The sequence below is a fragment of the Drosophila willistoni genome, assembly GCF_018902025.1.
Source record: "Drosophila willistoni isolate 14030-0811.24 chromosome 2R unlocalized genomic scaffold, UCI_dwil_1.1 Seg167, whole genome shotgun sequence".
Classification (NCBI taxonomy): domain Eukaryota; kingdom Metazoa; phylum Arthropoda; class Insecta; order Diptera; family Drosophilidae; genus Drosophila; species Drosophila willistoni.
Genome location: NW_025814050.1, coordinates 13,822,953 through 13,849,045, shown reverse-complemented (window position 1 = coordinate 13,849,045; position 26,093 = coordinate 13,822,953). Strand labels below are relative to the sequence as shown.

Genomic DNA, 26,093 nt, shown 5'->3' with positions numbered 1-26,093 from the left:
TTGGCCAAAAAACAAATATTAAAAAACACGCAGAAATAGGCACGAATTATATTATTTATATATGAAAGTAGTAGAGAGAAGAAGCAAACAACGACTTAAGTTTGAAGAATTCGTAAACAAAAATGTTATCAAAATTTTAAAAAGGCTGCTAATTAGTTAAAGATACAATATATGTATGTATATGTTATATAATATATATATGTATATGTATTTACTTATAAAATTGTGGTTGATATTTTGATATTTATGTAAATATGTAGATGGCAAAAAACGTTCAGAGAATATGTTGTAAATAGTTACCTATATATACATATATATATATATGTATATATATATTTGAACAAACACTGGCTCCTTTAGATTTTAGTATATAAGCACAAATGTAAAACAACAACAACAAAGAAAAATGTTAATTCAGCTTCAGGTGCACGGTCGCCAAATTAAGAAAAAAAAGAAAAAGAATACATCAACAACAACTAAATACACCTACTTATTAAATAATAACTAACTACATAAATGTTTCTGTTAAGTTTCCACAAATGCGATATACGTTTTAGTTACTCTATTATCCGACATAAAACTATTATTATTATTATGATTATTGCTGTTTATTTAGTCCTTTAACTAGTTAGTTAGTATGTGCCACTTTTAATTTACATAAATCATATTTATTTGATAATTTTTTTGAGCAAAAAGCGAAAGAAAAACTACTGTGAATAATTGATTACAATCTGATTGAATGGTGAAATCAATAAATACATATAATTTTTTTGTTTAAAAATAACACAAAAAATAAATGGTTTTTATATGAGTCTCAATTGGTTTCTTGTGTGTGGATCTACAATTATTGAAAGCTCCTATATACGTACATATTCTTAATCTTATCAACAAATGTCTGCAGACCCACGTTCATAGTTCAAGACTTAACGTGAGTAAGCGCCGACTGAAGAGGCAGCCATAAATAATAATCAGATGATTGAATGATTAAATTTGGATTTATTCTCATTTCGCTACTGCAGGATGTGCTTTTTATAGGCTGCAACAAATTAGTCGATTCGATCGAAATCAAAAATAACCTCAACCAAATCTATACATATTCTATCAATTGAATAAAAATTTAACAACAGGTGTTATCAGCTCAAATTAACTAAGGAAGGCTCAAAACACTTATTTATTAATCAAATATATACAATTAACTTCAATTTATCATGAATATTTGTATCATGTTTTAATTGTTTGGTATATACAAATTGACATTGAAATTAATGTAGATAAGTTAAATTTAAACATTTTTCAAGCTGCCGCCCATGCCCTCTGTTCCTCAGGTCACACTGAGAAGCCATTCAAGTTATTTTGCGATAACAACAAGTGTTTATCGATATCAACAAGTGGTCAGAATTCCAACAACAATTTTCACTGTTTACGTTTGCCACAAAAAAGAAAACGAAGAATACAACAACAAAAACGAAAAACAGTTAACAATAGAATAGAAACGCATAAAAAACAAAACACGTCGAAACAATAAATATTAAATTCATAGAATTTGTAGTGCTTTACATTGTTGATTAAACTCTTACTAAGCCACTAGACCAAGAGGCTAACTGACTTGGCCTCATTGGCAGCGCCAGCGTAGCCTCTGTCGGACGGCCCCCGCTTCCCTCGCCCAAAAGCTTGAGATCAAACAAAAAGTGCTGCAAATACCGTTGACACCCATTCGATCGGATTGGAGATACGCGTGGCCATGCAAATCAAAGGCATTTATGTTTAATCGCATCTAATATAGAAGAATGCTGCTCAGTGAGGCACACTTCTGGACGACGCAGCGCGATGAGGTGCGAATCAAGAGCAACGATTTGGGTGCCTTTCGCTATATGCGTCAACGTGATGTGGATCAGGATCTGACATCGCTGGCCAAACGAGACTACACAGAACGACGCAATGGTTTGGCTGTCCTCAAGAATAGCAGCCGCAAATCCGCTGGACGGCTTAAGGATAATCTCAAGAAACTGGAAGATCTCTTACGTCTGCATAGGGTCATCCATTCGGAGTGGCAGGATGCAGCTCAAGTGCTCCTGCTCTTTGCCAATGGCATCATAACACATATATGTGTCGATATATACACGGGCGATATCCTACGTATGGTCTTTGAAAAATACCTTGTAGGAAAATTAGCCGCCGAGGTTATTACCGATGGTGAGCTAACTTACATACCATATTTTGTATTGGGGTATATTAACTATGTCTTAAAGTTGGTTTCCCATAGATATAGATGTATATAGTGAAATCGGGTAGTTTAGTTAGGATCTTGGCCATCTTTTACTGGCGTTCCGATCCAAATCTTTGTGCCAGTTTATTCCCTGAAAAGTTATTATTAAAGTTTTGCTTAGTATTTAGTATTTAGTTACTTAAATATGTCTCCAGACAGATACTTTAAGGGGCACAATTTATTCTTTCTCTCCTTCTTATACAGTTATAGCTTGAAAATTTCTGATTTTTAGACATACATACATACATATGTAGTGCTGTGAAATGGGGGAAACGTTGCCCGTTGAAGTATGCAATAGGCTGGAAAAACTTGTAACTTGTAACTTGTCCACTTCATTCACAAAATATTCCAAAACTTGTTTCTATGTTCTAAAAATGGAGTTCTTACTGTTTTATTGTATACTTTTGTGAGCAAATATCCCGCATTTTATGATTTGAGATCCAAAAAATGTACTATTTTTCATAGAGTATATAATATTCTGTAGATATTCTTGGAGACCTTTACATTCAGTTGTCGGAGAAATTTGCATTTCATAGGCCTCTTGAGGTTTCTCACACACACACACAAACCAAACTCACCTGTAGAGTGATCACAGCTTTTGTTGGGGGCCGCCTTCGCCAACGCCGATGCCACGCACATGCATGTTCATGCAATTATTGTAATTTTTAATTAATCTGGCAACTTGTTTTGTTGCGAATACCAAACCCAGCATACATACATATGAATGAATTTATCTTATGCAGCTTTCCATGTTTTGTTTTGAGCCACTCATTCCACTTTGTCGTTTTCTTTTTAATCTTGCTAACTCTTGGTTTCTCGTTGTTGTTGTAGCATTTTTTACACGTTCCCACATCGTTTTGGCCTACAATACAAACCAGCTGACAGTGGTGCATCTGCAACGTCCCAATGCCCGCTCCCAAGGGCCAGAGAAGATAGCAAACATGGATCCGCGCATATTTCATGTGATTATACCGGGCGCCACAGAAAGGAAATTGGCACGCCATTTAACCGTAAATGGCAGCTATGATTTGTTCGTTGTTTGGACACAATCCTCACAAAATGAAGTCTATCCCTGGCGACCAACCGTACGGGATCAGGATCGTGCCAATATACATGTCTTCAAGATCAAAGGGTTAGTCTGAATCCATATCAGAGTATTGGGTATTTCAAGCTTTATCAATTACTTTTTCATTACCAATGCAATTTATTAAGTACATAATCTTTTCTCACATTATTATTTTTAGAGTACTCTCGAATGCAAAATTTTCGTTTGACCTAGAATAATTATAAAAAAATTGAAAATTTTAATTGGCATTATGATTAAAAACGACTTAATTAAACTTTAAAATCGTATACAAGTTTAGAAATTCCATTCAACACTAAACAACTAACTAAAAAAATTCTACAATGTAAAAAAAAATAGAAAGATATAAAATTTTACAAAAAAATTTGTAAAAAAATGTAAAATTCAAGCAAAAAATTAAGGTATTTTACAATGTTACAATTGTTTCAAATGTAATTAAATTGCCACATTTTTTCTAATTTTTTTTTTTAATATTTTTGGCATTTCTTCTGGCTTTTTTAAATTTTCTTTAAATTTTGCTTATTTTTTATTCTTTATCGAAATTTTTTGTTTACTTTCCATATTGTTTTTAAACAGTTTTTTATATTTATCTTATGTTTTTCCCCAATTTTAAAAACTTTAGTGCAGTTTTTAATAATAATGCTAATGAAAATAGAACATGCTATTACATTTACAGATCTTGCTAATTTTTGGTTGAATATACCTAAAAAGAAATTCAATTTTCCATATTTTATTTGAACGTTTTTAATTTTTCCATATTTTACTTTGAATGTTTATTTTGGACAAGTGTTTAAGGCTTTTTTAAATATTTTAAAAAATTCTTAACTTGTCCAACTTTTTATATTACTATTGTAATGGGTTTTATTTTTAGAGTTAAAAATTTTATATGTACTGCACATAAAAATGTTAAATTAATATTACTTCCCTTACTTATATTTTGCAGTTTACAATTGGAATCGATTGCCTATTGTTGGTCCGAGAATGATCCTTTGTGTGTGGACTTTTTGCGTAGCAGTGAGAGCCAGATAATCACTCTGGAACAGAAGGTATCCCGCAAGGGTGATATTAGTGCCGAGATATGTTCCTATGAGCTGGCCACGGGGAAAATGCAACGCACGGCAATCACCTCGATACCCATGGGCACACAAATTTGCAGTTTTGCCTTTAGTCCGGATCAGGAGAAACTGTTTCTGGGTTGCGTGGATCGGAATATATGTCTGCACGATCTGGTGCAACAGACGACAAAGTATTCGAATCAAATTGAGATTGTGCCCAATCAGTGTGCCTGGCATTGTGATTCGGCCATGTTGTGTGTGGCCAATGAGAGATCTGTCCTGCAATGCTTTGATCTGGCCTTGGCCCCGATTGGTCAGCAATTGATCAGCGAGAATGTGACGCCGCTGAGTCTATTGGATCTGTCGCATTATTTTGCCTGCCAGCCCATGTTAATGAGTATAGCTTTTAGTCGTAAACCAGATTTGGCCGGATTTAATCACACATATGCCCAGACCGATTGCCTCTTGCTGTTGCTCTATGAGCATGGTCCTTTGGGCTGTGTGCGTGTATTCGGCGGTGCTGGCATGCGAGGAGATATACATAATTCAGGGCTAACGGCCGATGTTATAGCCGATAAATATTTGCGTATACAGCAACCCGAAAGGGCTGTAAATGTCTTGGTCTCCCTCAACTGGGAGACCTATGGGGCCATGTGTCTCATAACGTTGCATAAGATCGCAAATTATATATTCTTTGGCGGCGATCAGAGGCGACCGCGTATAGAACTCTTGGTAAGGGCATTGAAAACCTTTGCCCATACCCTATCCGAGGATACTAAGGATGAGTTTAGCGATCAGGTTTATGATTTGAAAAGACGTTTTTGCTTTTTTCTACTACGGTGAGTGATTAATAGAAACTTAAACTATTTAAATCGTATTTAATTTGTCATTTCTTGATTTTTGCAGTAAAAACTTGTTTGCTGAGGCCTTTGAAATTGCCCATGATATAGCCGATTATGATCTATTTATGGATCTATATAATCTAACCAAATGCATAACAAGTTTGGGTGAATTTTCACAGGCTTCATTCAGTCAGGCAGCTGCCATTATACATGAAGAAGATCGGGCCAATGGCAATTTAAGCCTAACCTGTGATCTACGCTCCGAATCCGCTTGCTCTCAGTCCACATGTTCGGTTCAGGGGCAACAACAGCAGCAGCAGCAACAAACCCTTAAAAACTATGTGCCACCTTTGCCCTCATTTAAATCGAAAATATTCAATGCAGAAATGATTAAAATTAATATACCCAAACCGGAATTAAGACCGCCATTGCCCAAAATGAGTGCTGCATCCTCCATGACTTTAAGTCGTCACACAATGAAGAATCCTCAAGCAAATGGTAAGTGAAATTAAACAAAAGAGACATAATATTTAACTCAAATGGGTTTTTCTAGGTAATGTCTGGTCACAGGATGTGCCCGATCAAACAGTTGGCTTGCCAACGACTATCACCAGCAGCCCACCGCCACGTCCTGCACCATTTACACCATTAGCAGCCACTTCAGCTGCCCCACCGTCCCTGCCACTGCCCCCAGCTGCCACATATCAACCGAAATTCTATCAACATCCTTTGGTATCTGGTAATATACCCGCCATGTTGCCCACTGTAACAAGTGAAGAGTATCAGAAGCGTTTGCTGCTTAAGAAGCCAACTGCCTCGATTTTATCGAATGCAGCTGTAAGCACAACAGCAGCGACAGTCAATGGCGATGCCACGCCCACAGCGGGAACATCAAAACCCTCGACAGTGGAGAAGAACAAAGTCAAGTTCTCAGATACCATACAAGTGGCTGTGGTTCCTGTAGGTTTTACCCCACCCCAAGCTATTAACATTTCGTATAAAGAATTTTTGGTTTTTACTTCTAGGAGATTCCTCGCAAGGAGAAACCTTTGCCACCGAAAAGAAATGGTTATTCACGTCCTACGGCACGTCATTTGACGAATCCCAAGAAGGAATTAGCCGACAGTTTGCCACTATGTCATCCAAATGATGAGTATCTAAAGGACTTTAATCCCATCCAAACAAGTGAGTTGAAAATGAAAGATCTTTTCAAAGATATTTCTATTAAAATTTTGACCATTTTTAGATGTCATGAAACCGCCGACACGTCGACGCGAGGAGGAGACAAAGCCAAAGCTCAGTAATAGCAAAAATTCTGCCTCCACCTCGTCTTCCATCAAGGTGGTACATTTCGGTGTCGTTTGAGAGCGACATAGTGCAATTCCTTATAAATGAATCCTTGTCTTCCATTGCCGCTGACGCCCGGCAGCAGGCGGCAAAGCTTTAACTAGGAAAGTTTGTTTTTCTTTCTCTAAATTTATTTACACAAATCATAGCATTAAATTAATATATTTTTTTTTTGGTTTTTGCCAAAATTTGCAAAAAAAAAAAAAAAAAACAACAAATTGCCTTTTTATTTTTTCTTTGTTGTTGTGGGACCACCCATGCGATCCAGTTCTGCCTTGAGATCAAGCAGATCCTTGTCGGGCACATAACGACGCTCTTCAAAATCATCGGTGTGCTCGTGGACACTTAGTTGAACACCCTCAGGCAGAGCGGCTTGAGCTATCCTCAGAAATTGCGGATAAACTGGAGCATCAACATTACTCAACTGAAGACTACGCTCATAGGTGGTCAGTTTGTATTCCGCTTCAATCACTGTAGAATTGGGACGCAGGCGTTGGATTTGCGTATGCTGTGGCGGCAGGGCATAACAATCGGAGACATCCAAGTCAAGATATTCGGCCAAACCGTGTAGGAAACGCTGATAGCTTTCGAGTAGTGGGTAGTCATAGCCTTTGATTTGGACATTTAGGCTCTCATATTGCGGGAATTTTGGCTTAAGAGACTGTTTCAAACGGAAATCATTGTTAAAATGGACAAAAATAGGTGTTAAGATTAGTTTACCTCCAGGTAATCCGGTTCATATACACTACTACTTTGTTTACGTGCAGCAGTCGCCAGTGGATTTGTGACTTGCAGTGACTGTCGCACCTTGGGCAATAACTGTAAAATTTAAAATTGATTTGTGTTTAATACAACAGTTAAATGATTATTGTATTATTGTTTACCCTACGCAGCATTTTTATATTTCACTCGGTTCTCGAAAGCTGTGTTATATTCCAATCGGGGTTATGTCACAACAGCAGAACGTCGATTGTGATGTTATCGATGAAATGTAAAGTTGGACTAATTTTCGATAAATTTCCGTTAATTTCAGTTTAGAATTGCAACAGCTACTACCACTTAAGTTTTTTATCACAATTTACCACCGTCTCAACATTAATTAAATGTATAATTGATGTCAATATTTTTGTTTTAGTTGAAATATAAGTAATGCACTGCATGCTGCAATTTCTTCTTTTGTTTTATTATTTCTTCTCTATTTTAACAACAAATTTGAAAAAAAATTTTATATAAATATTAATACTTTTGTACACTAGAAACCAATAAAATAAAGAATATTAAATATAGTTATTTTATCTGTGAGCAGTTTAGTCCTTGTAGTTTATGTATTTAATATATTGAAGTATTTAATTTTGCAATTTATGTAACATAGTAATTTTTCAACTCGACTGCTCTCAAAGATAAAACTCCCTAAAATAATCAAAGGCAAAAAAAGAATCCATTATTGACTAAAATAATATTATTGACTTTTAAATAATTTGTATTCGTTGTTATAAAATTCAATTTTCGATAACCTTTAACTCATGTGCGAGTCTGTTAAAATTAACATGAGTTCACCAACACTACCCAGTCTATGCATTTACAACACTATCACGTCGTGGTTATCCTGTACGTGTATGTGTGTGTGTGTCACACATACTTTTAACAATATATCGAAAGAAGAAAAAAATTAAAAGTAAATAATTATTTACTTCGTCGACACTTTTATTAGTATATCATCTCGTAGTTAAGTGGATTAAGTTATAGTATTTAAAAATGATGCGCACGTCAACGCTGGTAGCAGTCGCGTTGGCGCTAATTCTACACGGCTGTCTGGTCGCCGGAAAATCTGACCCCGGAATAGTTGAAATAAATGTTAATGAAGTAAGTGTTAGAACCAAATCAAAACAACAACGGCATCAACCAACCACCATCCACCCTCTCCTACTCCGCCTCCACCAGGTGCTGCCAGGCAGCCGCGGAGTAAAATCAATAAGAAATTCTTGTTGCCAATTTGGTTTGATTGTTATTTTATTTCTCTTTGCAGGTTCTACCAAAGGTCAGAGAACAGCGTCCTCTGTTGGCCAACACGAGAATTTTTATACAAAGTGAGTAAATAAAAGACAATTTCCAACTGTCACAACGTGACAAATCCATTTCTCACTCTTATTCCACGTTTCAGTTCTCGATTGTAATTCCACGGATGCGGATTTAACAATCAATTTTTCACTCACCGAGCATCCCTGCCTCTACGATGAGCACATGGTAAGTCACTTGATCTATTTCAAGAGCCAACTCCCCTTTTACCTTTGTTTTAATCAGCTTCAGATAATCAATGCGAATCCAAGTCTTCAGGGGAATGCCACAATTAATAGAGTGGTAGCAACTACCAAAGAGCAAGTGAAATGCAATGGATTGATATCATTGAACAAGAAGGCGGAAGGCGCCACTCTGGCACCTGGCATCGAGGAGGCGCATCCAATTAAAAAGCATCCACTTTCGGTAAATACTGCAAATGTTGACAATGACTCAACAAAGTAACCAATATAGGCCATTAGTTAGCATATGTATGTGTAAGGTGGTGGTGGTGGCAGTTTCCCCTCGTGTTATCGCAGTTCAAGCGGTCTTATCGTAAATTTTTGTATTTACTTTTTTTTTTTTTTAGCTGCCATTATAGACCCTGGAAACCATTAGTTATCTAGGGTCTATTAGTTTATCCATTATCGAAATTGGCAACAAATTGAAAGTAGATAAATTACAGTTTTAAAAACTGGGGTTTTAGCAGGCTTAATGGTCAATAAATCTTATAAAATATATTTGTATCGAAATCTAGACATAAATTAGAGTTAGTTGTCATCCTTAATAGGAACAGATATCATATTTTAGGATAAACAATCTTTTTTTTTGTTAAAATTAATCTGTTTTACTTTGTTTATGGCTCTAATTAACTTTAAACTTTTTGGCAGGTCAAAGTTATATGCTCTATTTAGTTATTCTTTATATGTATTATTTATATTTCCACTCAAAATCTGTTCTATGTATATCCAAGCTTTAGCTTCTCTTAGGGTAAAAATTACATAAGTTAATTTATTCGCATAAAGTTCTTCATTAGAGCTTATTTTATTTAAATTTATTTAAAAAAAAATATATATATTGGATTTTACAAATTATTGAAAATATTACAAAGGAATTTTAGTCACTAAACGTATTCTTTTGTTTTTATTTTTATTATTTTATTTTAAAATTTTTAATATTAATCACATTTTCAAAATCTTATAATTTTAACCGAAATATGATCATGATAAGCTTTTATTTCATTAAAATTTCTTATTTACTATTTATTTACCTAATTAATTTTTAATTAGAACTTGATTAATTAATCAAAATAGTGAACAAGAACTGTATAATAGAATTTTAGTCACAAAAAAAATAATTTCTTTACTGATTTTATATTATAAATTCACAACAATTTCGAAATCTTTTTCTATTGTTTACTGAATTTCGTACTAATAGCTTTATTTTAATTTAAAAAAAAAACTTAAACGTTGGATTAATATTAAAAAATTTAAACAAAAACTGTATAAAAGAATTTTAGTGGCAAACAATTTTTATTTTACGATTTGATTCATTAATTTCAAATTTAAATTATAATAAGATTATTATTATAAGTTAATCATAATAAGAATTGTTTGTAAACTTTCTGAAAATATGCTTAGAATTAGAACTTAGATAGTTCAGTCAGAATAATCATTAATTAGCTAAATTTCTCTAACTAAAAGGTATCTCACAGTCGACTACAGAACACATACAAATTTTATTTCCTGACTTCTTAGAATTTGAGTATTAGAAATATTTAAGCACAGATAACAAAACAATCCTCAGACATGAAGCCGTCACGAAACATAAAAAAAAGCTTAAAAAAGCAAATTACCATTACTTGTTATTGTTGAAGATTTTTAACGACAGAGCAAAGCAAATTGAAAATAATTAAAATTTACATTACCCAGTTTGAAAAGATTCATAATTAATTTGCTATATACCTTGACTACAAGGTATTTCGTATTCGATTCCTACAAATATTTAATTTCCTAAATTCTTAGAATTTAAAAATTTTTAGTGCAGATAACAAAATAATGCACAGACATGACCCACTCAAAGAAAAAAAAAATAGAATGGAAAGAGAAAACTTATCACATTTACTACCTGTTTTTTGCTTTTGTTTATTATCTATAGCCAACAACGAATCCCAAAGTTACTGTCCTTGAGGATGGCATTTACGAGCTGGAATTGACAATCGAGTCGGATCAAAAATTTTCGGCTACAGTGCAAATTGAATTTCTTGGACCTAATGGCGGTTTTATATCGGCCATTGATTGGCCGTTTCTACCGGTAAAAAGAAACAATTTACTTATAAATATTCGTACATCAATTAATTGTCATTTATTTCTGTTTCAGTTCTATTTAATTATGTGCATCGTTTATGTAATTTTTGGTATTATTTGGCTTTTCGTATCGTTCTCACAATGGCGAGATTTGTTGCGTATTCAATTTTGGATTGGTGGCGTTATATTACTTGGCATGCTGGAGAAAGCCTTCTTCTATGCCGAATACCAGACAGTGAATAGCACAGGAGTCCCAGTCGAACATGCTGAATTGGTTGCCGAATTCGTATCCTGTGCAAAGAGAACATTGGCTAGGATGCTGGTCATTATAATGAGTCTGGGATTCGGAATTGTCAAGTGAGTGTAGAAATTAGAATAAGTTTTATCCAACAACTGACTCTAACTTTAAAAAATCATTGATTGATTGATAGACTGAAAAAAAATTATTCGTTAACCACAATCGTTTCCATTATCCCCGACGGAACAACCTTTCAGTATTGCTTAGCCATTTATGTCGAGATTCAAACACCGAGATCAACAAAATTGTAGATTTAGTAGGTCTCTCTTGATAGTGTGAGATTATAGCCATTTGTTTTAACATTTATACCTATATAAGCTTATTAGAGTAGATTATTAAAAGTAGTTGTACTTCAAATGTTAAAAAATTGAGCTTAGTTTGGTTTTAAATTCATTAAACAAGAGACTTTCAGTCATTTTGAAAAGTGATTCATATTCAATCTTATTAAATCTTAAGCCATATATATCATGTATACACATACATATATAATGTCTTAATACTTAATGTCCTTTTATATTCAAACAAAATATTCGATAAATCATAGAAACAATCATCCAAAAAGTGACTGAAATGTTGAAAGATTGTAATAAGTTGTAATAAAATTATGAAAATAGGTTTATATCTTGTTTCCAATTCCTTACTATCCTGCACTAGTAAACCTCAAGAAACCCTTAACAAAAGTTACTTCATCCCCAAGAACTCCTCCCTAAGAACTCTGAACTAGCTTAAATGTGATTTGAAGTTTAATTTTTAAGCCGGAAACATTCAAAATTCGACAGCAGTTTTTCTGTAAAAATGAAGTAGAAAGAAATATTGCATATAATATACAGTTTGCCAAGAAAGTGTTCATACGAGTTAGAATTTCATCATTTATTTACTTCATTATAAACATAAAACAATTTATTTTAAGTTTTTTTAATATTTTTTTATATTTAGTTAATTTCACAATTATCTTCTAAGAAATTCTCTAAATGTGATCAAAGTTGGTAGTCACAAGTTTAGATTACTGCAGAAGCTTGACTTTTTTATCAAATTAGTGGATTTCGTCAAGAAACAAATCTATTACACCTTAGTAGGTAATAATATTATTAGGAAAAAGCGACTTTATTTATCAAATCTAAGTGTGGGGAGAGGTCAAGCATGATCACCCATTTTCATATTTCATGATTTTATATGGGGAAACAAATTGGAGATCTTTTCTACATATATTTGCTTTGTCGATCTATTACACCTAAATAGGTAACCATTTGCCTAGGAAATAATGACTTTAAATATCAAATCTAAGTCTGGGGAGGTGTCTAGAATGGTGATCACTTATCTTTATATTTTATGACTTTATATGGGAAAACAAATTGGAGATCTGTTCTAAATATATTTTACTTTGTTTACAATTTTTAAACTCCTTTCATTAATAATCATATTAAAAAATTACTTGCAGACCACGACTGGGACCAATGTTGCATCGTGTTGTTGGTGTCGGTGCTCTCTATTTCATTTTGGCCTGCATAGAGAGCTATTTACGCATCACCAGCATCAAGAGTGATCGCAGTGAACTATTGGTGGCCAGTATTCCATTGGCAGTGCTCGACACGGGCATTTGTTGGTGGATATTCACATCATTGGTCCAGACCACTAGGACACTCAGATTGCGAAGGTAAGCTAAGCTATTTATATTCTCATCTCATGGTTATGCTAATTGTGTTTACAATCTTTAGAAATATGGTCAAGTTATCGCTATATAGACATTTCACGAATACGTTGATCTTTGCTGTTATTGCTTCCGTCATATTTATGTTGTTTGCCCTGCGATTGCGTAGAACAGGCAATTGTACGCCCGTAAGTTAACAATTTTTTGAAAGTAAATTGAAGAGATTTTTTACCTTTTTACTTCTCTGTTTAAATTTCTTTAGGGTTGGCGTGATATTTGGGTGGAAACTGGTTTTTGGCATGTATTATTCTCTGTTTTATTGTTGGTAATTATGATTTTGTGGCGACCCACAAATAATAATCAACGTTATGCCTTTACCCCGCTCCTCGATAATCCCGAAGATGAGGATGAAGAGGGTAAGCACAAGAACTTACAATCATCAATATTTTGTTACTTACCATTTCATTGCCCTTTTTTGGTTTAGAAGAAGAGGATCAGTTTGTGGCTGATGCCTATGGCATTAAAATGCGTGGCCAGAATGGTCAAGTGAAGAGCACACCAAATTCTAGAGCAACAAATAACGAAGAGGACGATTTACGTTGGGTCGAGGAGAATATTCCCTCATCGTTGTCAGATCCAACTTTACCCGTACTTGATTCGGATGAGGAAATTGTCAATACTAAATTTGAAGTTTCCAAAATGCAATAAGCTGTGACTTACGCTGGACTTAAGAGACTTTATTTAATCATATATACATACATATATATATATATTTTTTTTTTGTTTGTTAAACATTCATACTAACTAACCATTGCTAAATTACTTTTTGGAATCCGAATGCAAAATCAATCAATTTACATTTTATTTGTATAATTATACATTATTGATTTTTGATAAACGATAAGAATAATAACAAAATTGTACTTGTGCAATTCAGCTTCCCATAACTCCCAAACACACACACACGCACACACACACAAAGATCCCTGTAAAATATTGTATGTAATTGTAGCAACTTTTTAACTCCAAAACTCTTCCTTCTACTTCTAAATCCTGTTCCTGCTCCTTCTCCTCCATCAACACCACTTTAAATGAATCCTAAATTATTGATAATCATTAGTTTAAGTTGTAGATATTTATGTGAAACGAGAAAAAACGAAAACCTAATTTATATATTTCGAAAATGAAACAAAGAAAAAGGATATAAATCATATATCGCTTCTTTTGTAAATAGCTGGAAACACAAACAAAACGACAAAAAATGTATTCTCTATTCTGTATTTAAACAATTTTCCACTTTGGATGCTACTAAATTACTGATTAACTATGTAATACATATATTTCTGTATCTACTAGTATATAACAATACATATGTATGTATTTTAAGGCACAAGCACCTTAACTAAATACATATTTTTAACTGTAGAGCAGTTTACGATTTTTCATGAATAAAATGCAAGAACCTGTATTGTAGCCATATACCAAAAAAAAGCGATGTAAGGCATCTATTTCATTTTATCTAACTAAAGGATTGATAAAAAGTTGTTAACTTTTAGCTGATTTCGTTTTTAGGATTGATGCTAATTGAATTCTATTTGCTTTATGTAAAAGAAATTGAACTTAAAGACTGGATAAAGCAAGTTAATGAAAAGTTAATAAAGTCAGTGGAAGATTATTAAATAGAATGGAAAATAGAAAATTTAATTAAAGTTAAAAACAACAATTTTGCCATCTTTTTCTTTGACCATTTTAAAAACATTTGGCATATTCAATCCTTAGACTCCACTTTGAGAACCTTTAAATTTCATCATTATTGCTTTAATAAGTTAAAAAGAAACTATCATCTCTATTATAAACAGTCTAACGAACTATTGGTGGTATTATAGCCAATATTCATTTTAGGGTCTAAGGCATGGACTAACAACCTTATCATTTGATATTTATTTTGCCTACATCGACATCGGAACAAATCTTTTCCTTATTTTTATAATGTTACAATCTAAAATCTAGAGTTCCGTCTGAAGATGATAAAACTGTGTGGTTTTTAAAAGAGATATATGACAACCTGATAACCTTTTTGTAATGCTATTGAAACAATTTTCTACAGAAAAAACTTCAAAGATCGAACCGTTCTCTTTGAAACAATTTCATCAATGAGCAAGTGAGTGAGCGAGTCAGTAAATTTGTTCACTGATCAAAAAGTGATTAGTTCAATTAATCAATTGATTGATCATACTTAATGTGCAGTATCTTTTGAATTGGGACTCATCGCATAATTTTGTCATTCGGTATCAATTTCAATAATCTCCAATAAATCTTTTAATTTAGAATTTCTTTCTATTACGATAAGTGCGAAATAATTATATATACATATAAACAATTGTATAAGTTCTTCACTTTCTGTTCTGACTTCAGTATTTTTTTTAGTATTTTTGTATCTGTAGTATGAATTTTTTGAGATAATTTGATTATTTCCATGTGAAGTGAGGGACCCTCTCGAAATATTTGGTTTTCTGGAATATCTCCGAAACTAGAGTCAATATAGAAAAACTGCGTTCCTATTCGGAATCAGCGATTCCAAACTGCAATAAAAAGGATAAGGATCCTTGCCGCTGTTGACCTGTGTTATAGATCATTTGGATGCGAAAAAGAACCTCGTTAATCTGGCTTAATATTACTGAAAAGTGGCTTGAGTAAATGAAAACTCGTTTGCCACATGCAAAACTCTTTACAGGAAGCCGTGGTCTGCATTTAAAGGGAGATATTGGTCAAGAAAGTTTGGTAAAAGAAATCTGTACAATATTTAATAAAAATGATCAAAGACGTTCAGCTTCAATTTTATCGAAAATTCACATAAAGTCCGGCTTGAAAATACCCTGTAAAATGTAAAGTTGTCGAAGTCCTAACGCGAAGCCTCTCTTAATACAGAAAATTTCACTGTAGGTGCAGAATTATAGTCGAGTAACTCGACTTATTCGATCCTTCCATGTTAAGCACGCTGTGGAAATTTGGGATATCTCCAGTGATATGGGAGAATATTGCCTCAGGGAGAACATTGCCCCAGAACCTCAAAACCTTACAACCAACTTTTCCCATTTATATCACTGGAGAGACGATGGTCTGGATAATCAGGTTTCCACTAGAATTACCTAAAAATTTATATATTAAAGTTTCTTAATATATCTGGTTAGATTACGACCTATTGAAATTTAAATCGAACTTAGCCTGCTCGAGGTCAATCTTACAAAAGAAGATTATTTCTTAATATAGGCACTTATATAGAAAAACTCTGCTCATATTAAGAAACTGCTTGGCTACAGTTTAGTTTTTAATGCTATTTCATCATTTTTCAATTTGTTTCTGAGTTGCTTCACCATATGCAAATAACTATAAAATCTTAATTCTGTTTATAAATCTTTATTAGTTTTTTTTTCTTCTTTTTATATTTTTCGTGAATGTTTCTTTTTTTTTTAATTTTTTGTTGTTTTCTTTGTAAAAATGTTTTGTTTCTCTTTTGCCATTATATTATCATTTCATTAATTTTTTTTCTCGAAAAAATAATAAACTATATATACTATATTATATAATATGTATAAAGTAAAGTACGTAATGTGTATTTCCTCACATAATACAGAACGTTCTTCAGTTCTCTGAATTGGATTGGCATGGAGGTTGTTTCTTTTGTTTATATATTTTTCTTTCCTTCTTTTTTTGTAAATAAAATTGAGGCTTCGAGCTTCTTATAGTTAAAAATACACACACAATACTTGTACGAATTACATATAACATAAAACAAAAAGTTTGATTTCAAATAAAAACGACAAACACATATTTAATTTAAATTTCTGTTTTGTTTTTGTATTCGCAAATAGAAAAATGTTTTTTTTTTTTTTTTAGTTATAGTAAGGTAGTATGTATGCATTTTAGGCAGGCAAAAATTGAAAACTTATTGCAAAGGAAATACAACATTTTATTGCCTTCGTTTTTGTTTTTTTTTTTTTAGATACAAATAGAAATACTTAATGTTACTGTCTTGAGGGCGGCGAAGTTGGCGTTACTTAGGTGTGTGTGTGTGTGTGAGTGGGATGGTCAAGGACTTGGGGGCGGGCAAATTTACATATTAATATGCTATTTTTTATTTCTTCAATTTAACAATTTTATTATTATTATTTTAGTTTTATATACCTTTTTCTTTTTGTTTTGTTTTCTTTAATTTTCTCATTAACAAATTTGTTTATTGCCTAGAAATGCTTAAATTTTTTATTATGCATTAAATGCTTATCAAATTGTTTTCATTTTTTAATTGTAAATGCATTTCAATGGAATTGTTTAGTTAAGAATTTGAAAATTTTCTACAATTTTTTTTATTCTTTGTTGCCATCAAATGCAAATAATGACAATGTTCAGTCTATTTTTTGTTAACAAAACTAAAAAGTGACATAAAATTAGTTAAATTTTTTTTCAACTAAACAATTCCTATTAATTTAATGTAAACAATTCTATTGAAAATGACAATTTGAAAAGCATTTAGAAAAGTTTTCACCCAAAACTGATGAAATCTGAATTTGATTGATTTTTTTTTGTAAAAAAAAAAAGCACGGACCACGCCTATATTCGCCTTCGTTAACACGCTCAGTTCACAGTTCTGACTACGGGACAGTGTTTGCATTTCTGACTACGGGACAGTGTTTGCATTTCAGTTCGATTCCGGTTTAACATTACGTTTTAATATTGCCGCAGCCAAATCCTGTTTCATGGCCGCCTGTTGACGCTGATCGGCCAGAGATTGTGTGCTCCGTAAACCATTCACAATATCCTTGGTCTTGCCAAAGTAAATCTCATTGAGTGTATTTCTAATTTTATTCTCCATTTCCTCAACCATTTTGCCAATGTTGGCAATATGCGGCGAGGATTCACTCACATTGGCATCCTGTTCCGTTTGTCGGGTCAACGAGCCACCCAAATTCATTGTGCCCGAGCCCTGTTTATTCGTTTGCAGCCACAACATCGCTGTCGATGTTAGCTTATAGTGGGCTGTGCGTCCTGTGGTCTTCTCTTGCACCTCCACCACATGAATTGAGTCCCAGCAGCCGCGTATCATTTTACTGCCATCGCCGGCCTTCTTAATCAATATCACAGCTGCAAAACCATGATCCAAGTCCCATAAATATACAGATGACACACCGCCCTCATAGTACATTTCACGATACTGATCGAAGGCATAATTCGCTTCAATTTCCAATTTTCTTAAACGTTCCGAGGGCATTTGACCGTCTTCCAGTGGCGGATAATATGTATTCGACCAGGGCGAACGATACGAGTCACCATCACGGTTGTAATCGCATAATAGATAATCCTTGCCATGCTCCTTATCTTTGGCTATCTTCAATGGCTGGTCCACCGATGACAAGAGATCTTCGCATAGATCTGGTGCCAAATCGATTAAATCAATCAAATTCTTTTCGATCTGTTGAGGCGGCAGACGACGCATCAGATCCAAAGCACAATCCATTTGCATTTCGGACTGGAAAATGGAAAAAGATAAATTAGTTATTGTAGATTTTTTAGAGATTTATAAAAAAATTGTATTTGAAAAAAGATCATATGAGAATATTAGACAAAAATATCAAAGAAGCTAACATCAGCTATGCCGAAGTTTATATACCCTTGCAGTCCTTGGTAATAATAATTTTACATGTTCAAAATTTGTTTTCTGCAACTCAATTCATCAATATACAAACAAAACAATTTTACTCTCTATTTTACAAATCGTTCTTCTTCTTCCCTTATTCCCAAAGCAAAGCAACGCACGCATTCACATGCAGTTCATGTAGCGTTGCGTCTGTGTGTGTTATATTTATCCGATCACACTCAAATTTTGGGATCTGGGGTTTTATATCCAATATTATCACATATGTAAATTTCATAGCATACTCCGATTTTTATGAAAATGTTTCTTCTAGTTCTTCTAGAGCTATATGATATAGTGGTCCGATCCTTATGAATTTCATACTTTATTTTTCCCGGGTAATAAAAAACCCCGAAACAAAATTTCAGACCGATAGCTCTTAAGACGGCTGAGTAAAACGCATACGCACAGACGGACGGACAGACGGACATGGCTATATCAACTCAGCTTCTCATGCTGATCAAGAATATATATACTTTATGGGGTCGGAAACGTCTCCTTCTGTGCGTTACAAAAATCTGACCAATTTTATAATACCCTCTGCAAGGGTATAAATATGTAATATATTGGAAAAAAATCTATCTAAATTCGCGTAATGGTTTTTAGAAGAATGCTTCTAAGTTTTCGTTCTAGTTGAAAATTTTTTCGATCGATCGTTTTTGAAATGTTATGGTGATCCGATTTGATCAACTCAAGAACTAAATCTAGTTAAGATTATAAGAAGCTTATATACTAAGGATTTTTCATTCGAACGAAGTTTTTTCAAGGGACCACCAGTTTCTTACAAAATATTGAGGTTTTCGATTTAGCGGGGTTCGAATTATCGAGACCCATCTGTATTCATATATATTTTTATACCATACACCCATAGGGTGAAATGGTATATTAAAGTCGCCAAAATGTATGTAACAGGCAGAAGGAAGCATCTCCGACCCCACAAAGTATATATATTCTTGATCAGGATCAACAACCGAGTCGATCTAGCCATGTCCGTCTGTCCGTCCGTCTGTCCGTCCGTCCGTCTGTCCGTCCGTCCGTCTGTCCGTCTGTCCGTATGAACACCTAGATCTCGGAGACTGTAAGAGCTAGAGGCACCAAATTTGGTATGTGGACTCGTGTAGTATGTAGAGTGATCAAGTTTATTTCAAATTTTTGCCACGCCCCTTTCCGCCCCCGCAATTTAAAAAAAGCGTTTATCTCAAACACTATTCTAGCTAGATACACCATATTTGGTATGTATATTCGCTTAGTAAATGCACACATTTTGTATGTATAAAAATTTTGCCACGCCCTTTTCCGCCCCCGTAATTTGAAAAACTTGATTATCTCCCGTATTTTTTTACCTTATGCAATCAAATTTGGCACACTTAAATTTAATACTAATATCTAGCAAAATACCAAATTTGATCAAAATCGGACAAAAAACAGTCGAGTTATGCATATAAACATTTTTCCATAAGGCCGGAGTTGGCCGTTGACTGGTGGGGGCGCTAGGGTGCTCGTATGATTGAGTGAGCGAGATACTAAGATATGCTTGTAAGAAGCATGTGAAAATGCATTTGTTTAATAAAGTTGAAATATTTGCTTTACTGGTGTATGGTATACCTAAGTCGGCGAGACGACTTACTTACTTAATTTTTTTTATTTAGCACGTACCAAAAGTAATGCAAACATTTTGCCCTCTGCAAGTTTCGGGGACTCGTTTTGATACTCTCTAACAAACATTTGAAATAAGATATGAAAAGTTTAACCAATTATACCAATAATATTCTGGAATATTCATTTAGATAGTGAATCGTGAATGTAAGACACATAATCGAAAATTGTCTAGACTGACTGAAACACTATTTATAAGCGGAAGTTCCCCTATATTCATTTCGCCAAAAAAGAACTTTCCGCAGAAAAAAACTTCTTTGACCCTATAAGTATATACTGATCTAGCTATATAATATACTGATTTTATTTAGTAAATTACACATGTATATGTGTAAATATGTATATATAAATATGAATTAAATAGAAACTATTACTCAGATACTGCGCTTATCAGTTGATTTTTTACACATGAGCTGGGCAAATGTTTTTTGATTCTTATACATAAATGAGCTATTGTTGGACAAAGTTTTAGTCTTCTTTCTAAATCGAACATGTGCAAACCTCAGAGCTCTATATTAAGAATGTATATTTTCTTAATACTATTGTCTATCTGGAATGTCGCTAAAGCAGATAAAGTCTTAGTAGTGTCCAAAGAGTGTCCAAAATATTGCAATATTACGTTGAAACCCGTTAAGGCTTTTGCATCAAGTGTTAGGACAACTGAAGAATCTTTACAAGAGCAGCGAAATATGACGGAAAAATGCCAAAATGAAAAAATCCTACTATCGGAAGAACTGGCATCAACAAAATCTTTGCAGAGTCAACTAGTAGCCCGCTTAAGTCTGGAAAATGTAGAATCCAAATTGCAGAACATGGAAAACCAACTAAGACAGCTAGTAGCCCGATCAAGTCTGGAAAATGTGGAATCCAAATTGCAGAATATGGAAAACCAACTAAGACAGGTGGAAGGAATTGTTGGAACTTGCAGTGCGAGTATAAAAGCAACTGAAGAAACATTAATGCAGCAGCGAAAATTTAAGCCAATTGGTCTAAAATATTATCATATTGAGAATAATGAAAAGCTTACTTGGTTCAGCGCCCTACAAAGATGTGCCAAGTGGGGTGGACATCTAGTTCATTTAAAAAGTGAAGAAGAATGGAACCTTGTCACAAAAAAATTAGAAAGTGGACATCGCTATTGGGTAGATTTCAACGATTTTGAGACAGAGAATACATTTATTTCAGCCACAACTGGTGAAAAGCTAACGTTTAAAAAATGGTACCCTGGAGAACCAAACGATCTGAATAAAAAAGAGTTTTGTGTGGAACTTGGAAGTTACGATACATTTACTATGAACGATTGTTATTGCTTCGAAAAAAAGAACTTTATCTGCGAGTCGAGCAATGAAGATGTATTTAATTATAATTAATTATAGTCATTGAATGCGATATATAAAAATACAAAAACATGGGTCTCTAATCCTACTTCTCATACTTAACTTATGTAGTTTTAATTCTGGAAAATTATTGCTGGGTATTGCAGGAAGACTTATGGTAATGCTAATGAACTTCATAAATAATGAATGGAAAGGTAAATGGACAAGAAATGGCAAATCGTTCTCAAATAATCTTATAGTATTTTAATAAATTTGAAATATTTGCATTACTGGTGTATGGTACACCTAAGTCGGCGAGACGACTTACTTACGACATTATACCCTTGCAAAAAGGGTATATTAATTTTGGTCAGAAGTTGCACACGCATAGAAGGAAGCATATTACTTATATATTCTTGATCAGCATGACGAGGCGAGTTCATATAGCCGTACGTCCGTCCGTCCGTCTGGATCAACGCAAAGAGCTACAGAGCGAAAATTTTGCATGGAGGCTTGTATATACTGCAGGGGTTGTATATCTCGGATTCAGCCGGATCGGACCACTATATCATATAGTTTCCATACAAAAGGCAAAGTCACGAACAGTGACTTACTTGGTTATTTTCTGAGCTATTGTCGTGAAATTAAATATTTATGAATTCATTACACTAACAAACGGCTGTGCCGAATTTGATAAAGATCGGGTTACTCTATCATGTAGCTCGCATAGGAACGATCGGTGGAATACAGTGACTTTGCTCAATATCTTCGTTATTTCCAATGGTAAGATTGTAGACCGTTCTTTCGCAAACACAAGTCTTTTTAGCTAAAACGTTTTTCCACTTTGGTGGCTATAGGTAAGGAACGAGTTACCAAAAAAGTTGCAAGGGTATACAAACTTTGACGCGGTCGAAGTTAGCCCCGGCCCTCTGGTTTTTATTTAGCACGTACCAAAAGTAATGCAAACATTTTGTGCTCTGCAAGTTTCGGTGATTCGTTTTGATGCTCTCTAACAAACATTTGAAATAAGATATGAAAAGTTTAACCAATTATACCAATAATATTCTGGAATATTCATTTAGATAGTGAATCGTGAATGTAAGACACATAATCAAAAATTGTCTAGACTGACTGAAACACTATTTATAAGCGGAAGTTCCCCTATATTCATTTCGCCAAAAAAGAACTTTCCGCAGAAAGAAACTTCTTTGACCCTATAAGTATATACTGATCTAGCTATATAATATACTGATTTTATTTAGTAAATTACACATGTATATGTGTAAATATGTATATATAAATATGAATTAAATAGAAACTATCATTCAGATACTGCGCTTATCAGTTGATTTTTTACACATGAGCTGGGCAAATGTTTTTTGATTCTTATACATACATAAATGAGCTATTGTTCGACAAAGTTTTAGTCTTCTTTCTAAATCGAACATGTGCAAACCTCAAAGCTCTATATTAAGAATGTATACTTTCTTAATTCTATTGTTTATCTGGAATGTCGCTAAAGCAGATGAATGCCTAGTAAATAAACTAATAATAAATCTCACTGACTGTTTTAATAATACCATTTCTGTCTTTTTAGTGGCAAGAACTTGACGACGAGTGTTCAAAAAATTGCTATATTACGTTGAAACCTGTTGAGGCGTTTGCATCAAGTGTTAGGACAACTGAAGAATCTTTACAAGAGCAGCGAAATATGACGGAAAAATGCCAAAATGAGAAAATCCAACTATCGGAAGAACTGGCATCAACAAAATCTTTGCAGAGTCAACTAGTAGCCCGCTCAAGTCTGGAAAATATGGAATCCAAATTGCAGAATATGGAAAACCAACTAAGACAGCTAGTAGCCCGCTCAAGTCTGGAAAATGTGGAATCCAAATTTCAGAATATGGAAAACCAACTAAGACAGCTGGTAGCCCGCTCAAGTCTGGAAAATGTGGAATCCAAATTGCAGAATATGGAAAACCAACTAAGACAGGTGGAGGGAATAGTGGAAACTTGCAGGGCGAGTATAAAAGCAACTGAAGAAACATTAATGCAGCAGCGAAAATTTAAGAAAATTGGCCAAAAATATTATCATATTGAGAATAATGAAAAGCTTACTTGGTTCAGCGCCTTACAAACATGTGCCAAGTGGGGTGGACATCTAGTTCATTTAAAAAGTGAAGAAGAATGGAACCTTGTCACAAAAAAATTATCTAAGGGACATCGCTATTGGGTAGATTTCAACGATTTTGAGACAGAGAATACATTTATTTCAGCCACAACTGGTGAAAAGCTAACGTTTAACAAATGGTACCCTGGAGAACCAAACGATCTGAATAAAAAAGAGTTTTGTGTGGAAGTTGGAAATAAGCGTTCATTTACTATGAACGATTCTTATTGCTTCGCAAAAAAGAATTTTATCTGCGAGTCGAGCAATGAACGTGTATTTAATTATAATTAACTATAGTCATTGAATGCGATGTATAAAAATACAACAACATGGGTCTCTAATCTTACTTCCCATACTTAACTTAGCTTTAATTCAAATAATCTTATACTATTTTAATAAATTTGAAATATTTGCATTACTGGTGAATGGTATACCTAAGTCGGCGAGACGACTTACTTACTTCATTTGGATTAAATTTTGATATGAAAAGCGGCAAGCGACAACTATACATATATTCACTCTATGTCTTCGATGATGATTCTTGACGTAGCTAACCTTGAAGGCATTTATGTCATGACATGGCCAAAATATTTTATTATTCGAATTGGCCTTAGATATCTTTAATATAAAAGAGAATCAAATTTCATTTCACAAAAACATTTGTGTAAGTGTATCACAGAAGCAGTCATCAAATTCCAAGAGTATTTCATTTTCTTTTATTTTAAGCAATTTTTAGTCATTTCGTTTCAATTTTAATGATAAGAGCCCTAAGCCACGACACAACACAGGGGGGTCCCCCACCACCCTACCATCAGCCGTCAACCGGTAAAATTCATCATCTACCATATATGGGCATTGCTTTGGGTCAGAGGCAACTCCGACTGACTCCCCCGCCGACCCCTCTGTCGCACGCTCACTCTCTAGTCGACCAAACAAATATTTGTTTTCTTTACCCTCATTTTTTTAACAATCTTAAAGGGGGTCACACCCAAAATATATACTAAATATATTTTATGAAATCAAATCGAAACGTTAATGCAGGTTTCTATCGTGTTTTTCTTTTTGTTGGTTTATTGGTTCCTCCGCTGCTGCTGCTGCTGCCCTGTGTGTGTTCATTCATATTCATATCTTTATATTACTCACCATTTTGTGGCCTGTTGTTGTTGTTGTGTTGTGTCGTTCTGCTTATGTTGCTTACTCCCTTTGTTGCAGTTGATAAAGCTGTCGCTTTGGGTTTTCTAAACTATATTAAGATTTATTTAAACACAGGCACTAGCTTTTATTTGATTATTTATTGCAAATAAATTGACTTTTTAACAAACAAAATTGTTTTATGTGCACCAGTTTTAGTGCTGGCCAAATTCCGCTAGAGGTCGCTGTCAAATCGATTAAATGGTTGATAAACAATCGACTAGACGCACTTATCGATTACAACGAATGCCTATCGGTTATACAATTTGTTATCAAATTTAAATGTTATGTCTTGATGACTGTGATACGGAATAATTTTAATTTTTTTCGCTTACTCTTGATTTAAGGACAATAATGAAATAATTTTAAATAAAGTGATATTTATTGATTTAGTCAAGCAACTGTTATCTATTTCAGGAAAAAAATAACAATTATGTTTCTAAATAAATGCATGCCATTTGTCTGATATTTTGGTTCTAATATATTCCATACCTTTTAGATATGTTAATTCTTGTCCGATTTTAATAAACAAAAATGGATTTTTTAAAGGGAAATTTGATTTACTTGCATTCGTAGTTCAAGAAAAAAGTACTTACGTATAAAATAGTGTCGTAAACGGACTCAAGCTAAAAGACCAACAAAATTACAATGTTGAGGTTTAAGTACAAACTTGTAGAATTGTCTTTAACGGGAATACGGGTTTATCTATAATATCAAAGATTGGTAATAAGTTGCTTAACATTAATCCCGTAAAAACGGCAAAAGCTAAGATGACAACAACCAACAAATTACTTTAATAATTTAACTAACTAATAGTAAATAACTAAATTACTGAATAATGAATGCTTTCCAAGAGGCATTCGAGTATTATTTAGATAATACAATAGTTAAATTTCCTGAGAATTCCATCTGCATTTAAAATGCAATTAAGATCTGAAATATGTATTTATTATTTGTATTAATAAACTGCCATAGAATGTTAACCAACCTCAGTTCCATTTTAAAGAAAAAAAACAACCAAATTGTTAATTATTGTTGTTTTTTTTTATTATATTTTAGCAACAAGTTTATTGAATTAAGTTTTCGTTCATATACTTTTGTATGCTTACTTTTCATGCTCTTAAATTTTGTTCACTTTTCCATCTCTCGCTCATTTTCATTTCCTTTTTT

General features: G+C 33.6%; 4 protein-coding genes across 4 annotated transcripts; 2 read left to right on the top strand and 2 right to left on the bottom strand.

The window, feature by feature from the left end:
• Positions 1 to 1,389: 1,389 nt before the first annotated feature.
• LOC6642036 (WD repeat-containing and planar cell polarity effector protein fritz) lies at positions 1,390 to 6,790 on the top strand. The gene is made up of 7 exons (XM_002064915.3): positions 1,390 to 2,193; positions 3,098 to 3,398; positions 4,294 to 5,244; positions 5,312 to 5,745; positions 5,801 to 6,207; positions 6,273 to 6,432; positions 6,494 to 6,790. The coding sequence occupies exons 1-7, from the start codon at positions 1,788 to 1,790 to the stop codon at positions 6,610 to 6,612; spliced, it is 2,778 nt and encodes a 925-aa protein (XP_002064951.1). The 5' UTR covers positions 1,390 to 1,787; the 3' UTR covers positions 6,613 to 6,790.
• Positions 6,704 to 7,554, bottom strand: LOC6642035 (39S ribosomal protein L48, mitochondrial). Its single transcript, XM_002064914.4, has 3 exons — positions 7,479 to 7,554; positions 7,315 to 7,413; positions 6,704 to 7,255 (listed from the first exon to the last, which is right to left on the bottom strand). Exons 1-3 carry the CDS (start codon positions 7,488 to 7,490, stop codon positions 6,821 to 6,823), a joined length of 546 nt encoding a protein of 181 aa, XP_002064950.1. The 5' UTR covers positions 7,491 to 7,554; the 3' UTR covers positions 6,704 to 6,820.
• Positions 7,555 to 8,200: 646 nt separating this feature from the next.
• On the top strand, positions 8,201 to 14,259 carry LOC6642689 (transmembrane protein 87A). The gene is made up of 10 exons (XM_002064913.4): positions 8,201 to 8,457; positions 8,621 to 8,681; positions 8,756 to 8,838; positions 8,896 to 9,075; positions 10,807 to 10,962; positions 11,029 to 11,312; positions 12,692 to 12,907; positions 12,969 to 13,089; positions 13,164 to 13,317; positions 13,386 to 14,259. The coding sequence occupies exons 1-10, from the start codon at positions 8,350 to 8,352 to the stop codon at positions 13,607 to 13,609; spliced, it is 1,587 nt and encodes a 528-aa protein (XP_002064949.1). The 5' UTR covers positions 8,201 to 8,349; the 3' UTR covers positions 13,610 to 14,259.
• Positions 14,260 to 16,732: 2,473 nt separating this feature from the next.
• LOC6642688 (F-actin-capping protein subunit beta) lies at positions 16,733 to 25,105 on the bottom strand. The gene is made up of 2 exons (XM_023175595.2): positions 24,876 to 25,105; positions 16,733 to 18,425 (listed from the first exon to the last, which is right to left on the bottom strand). Exons 1-2 carry the CDS (start codon positions 24,876 to 24,878, stop codon positions 17,598 to 17,600), a joined length of 831 nt encoding a protein of 276 aa, XP_023031363.1. The 5' UTR covers positions 24,879 to 25,105; the 3' UTR covers positions 16,733 to 17,597.
• Positions 25,106 to 26,093: the final 988 nt, after the last annotated feature.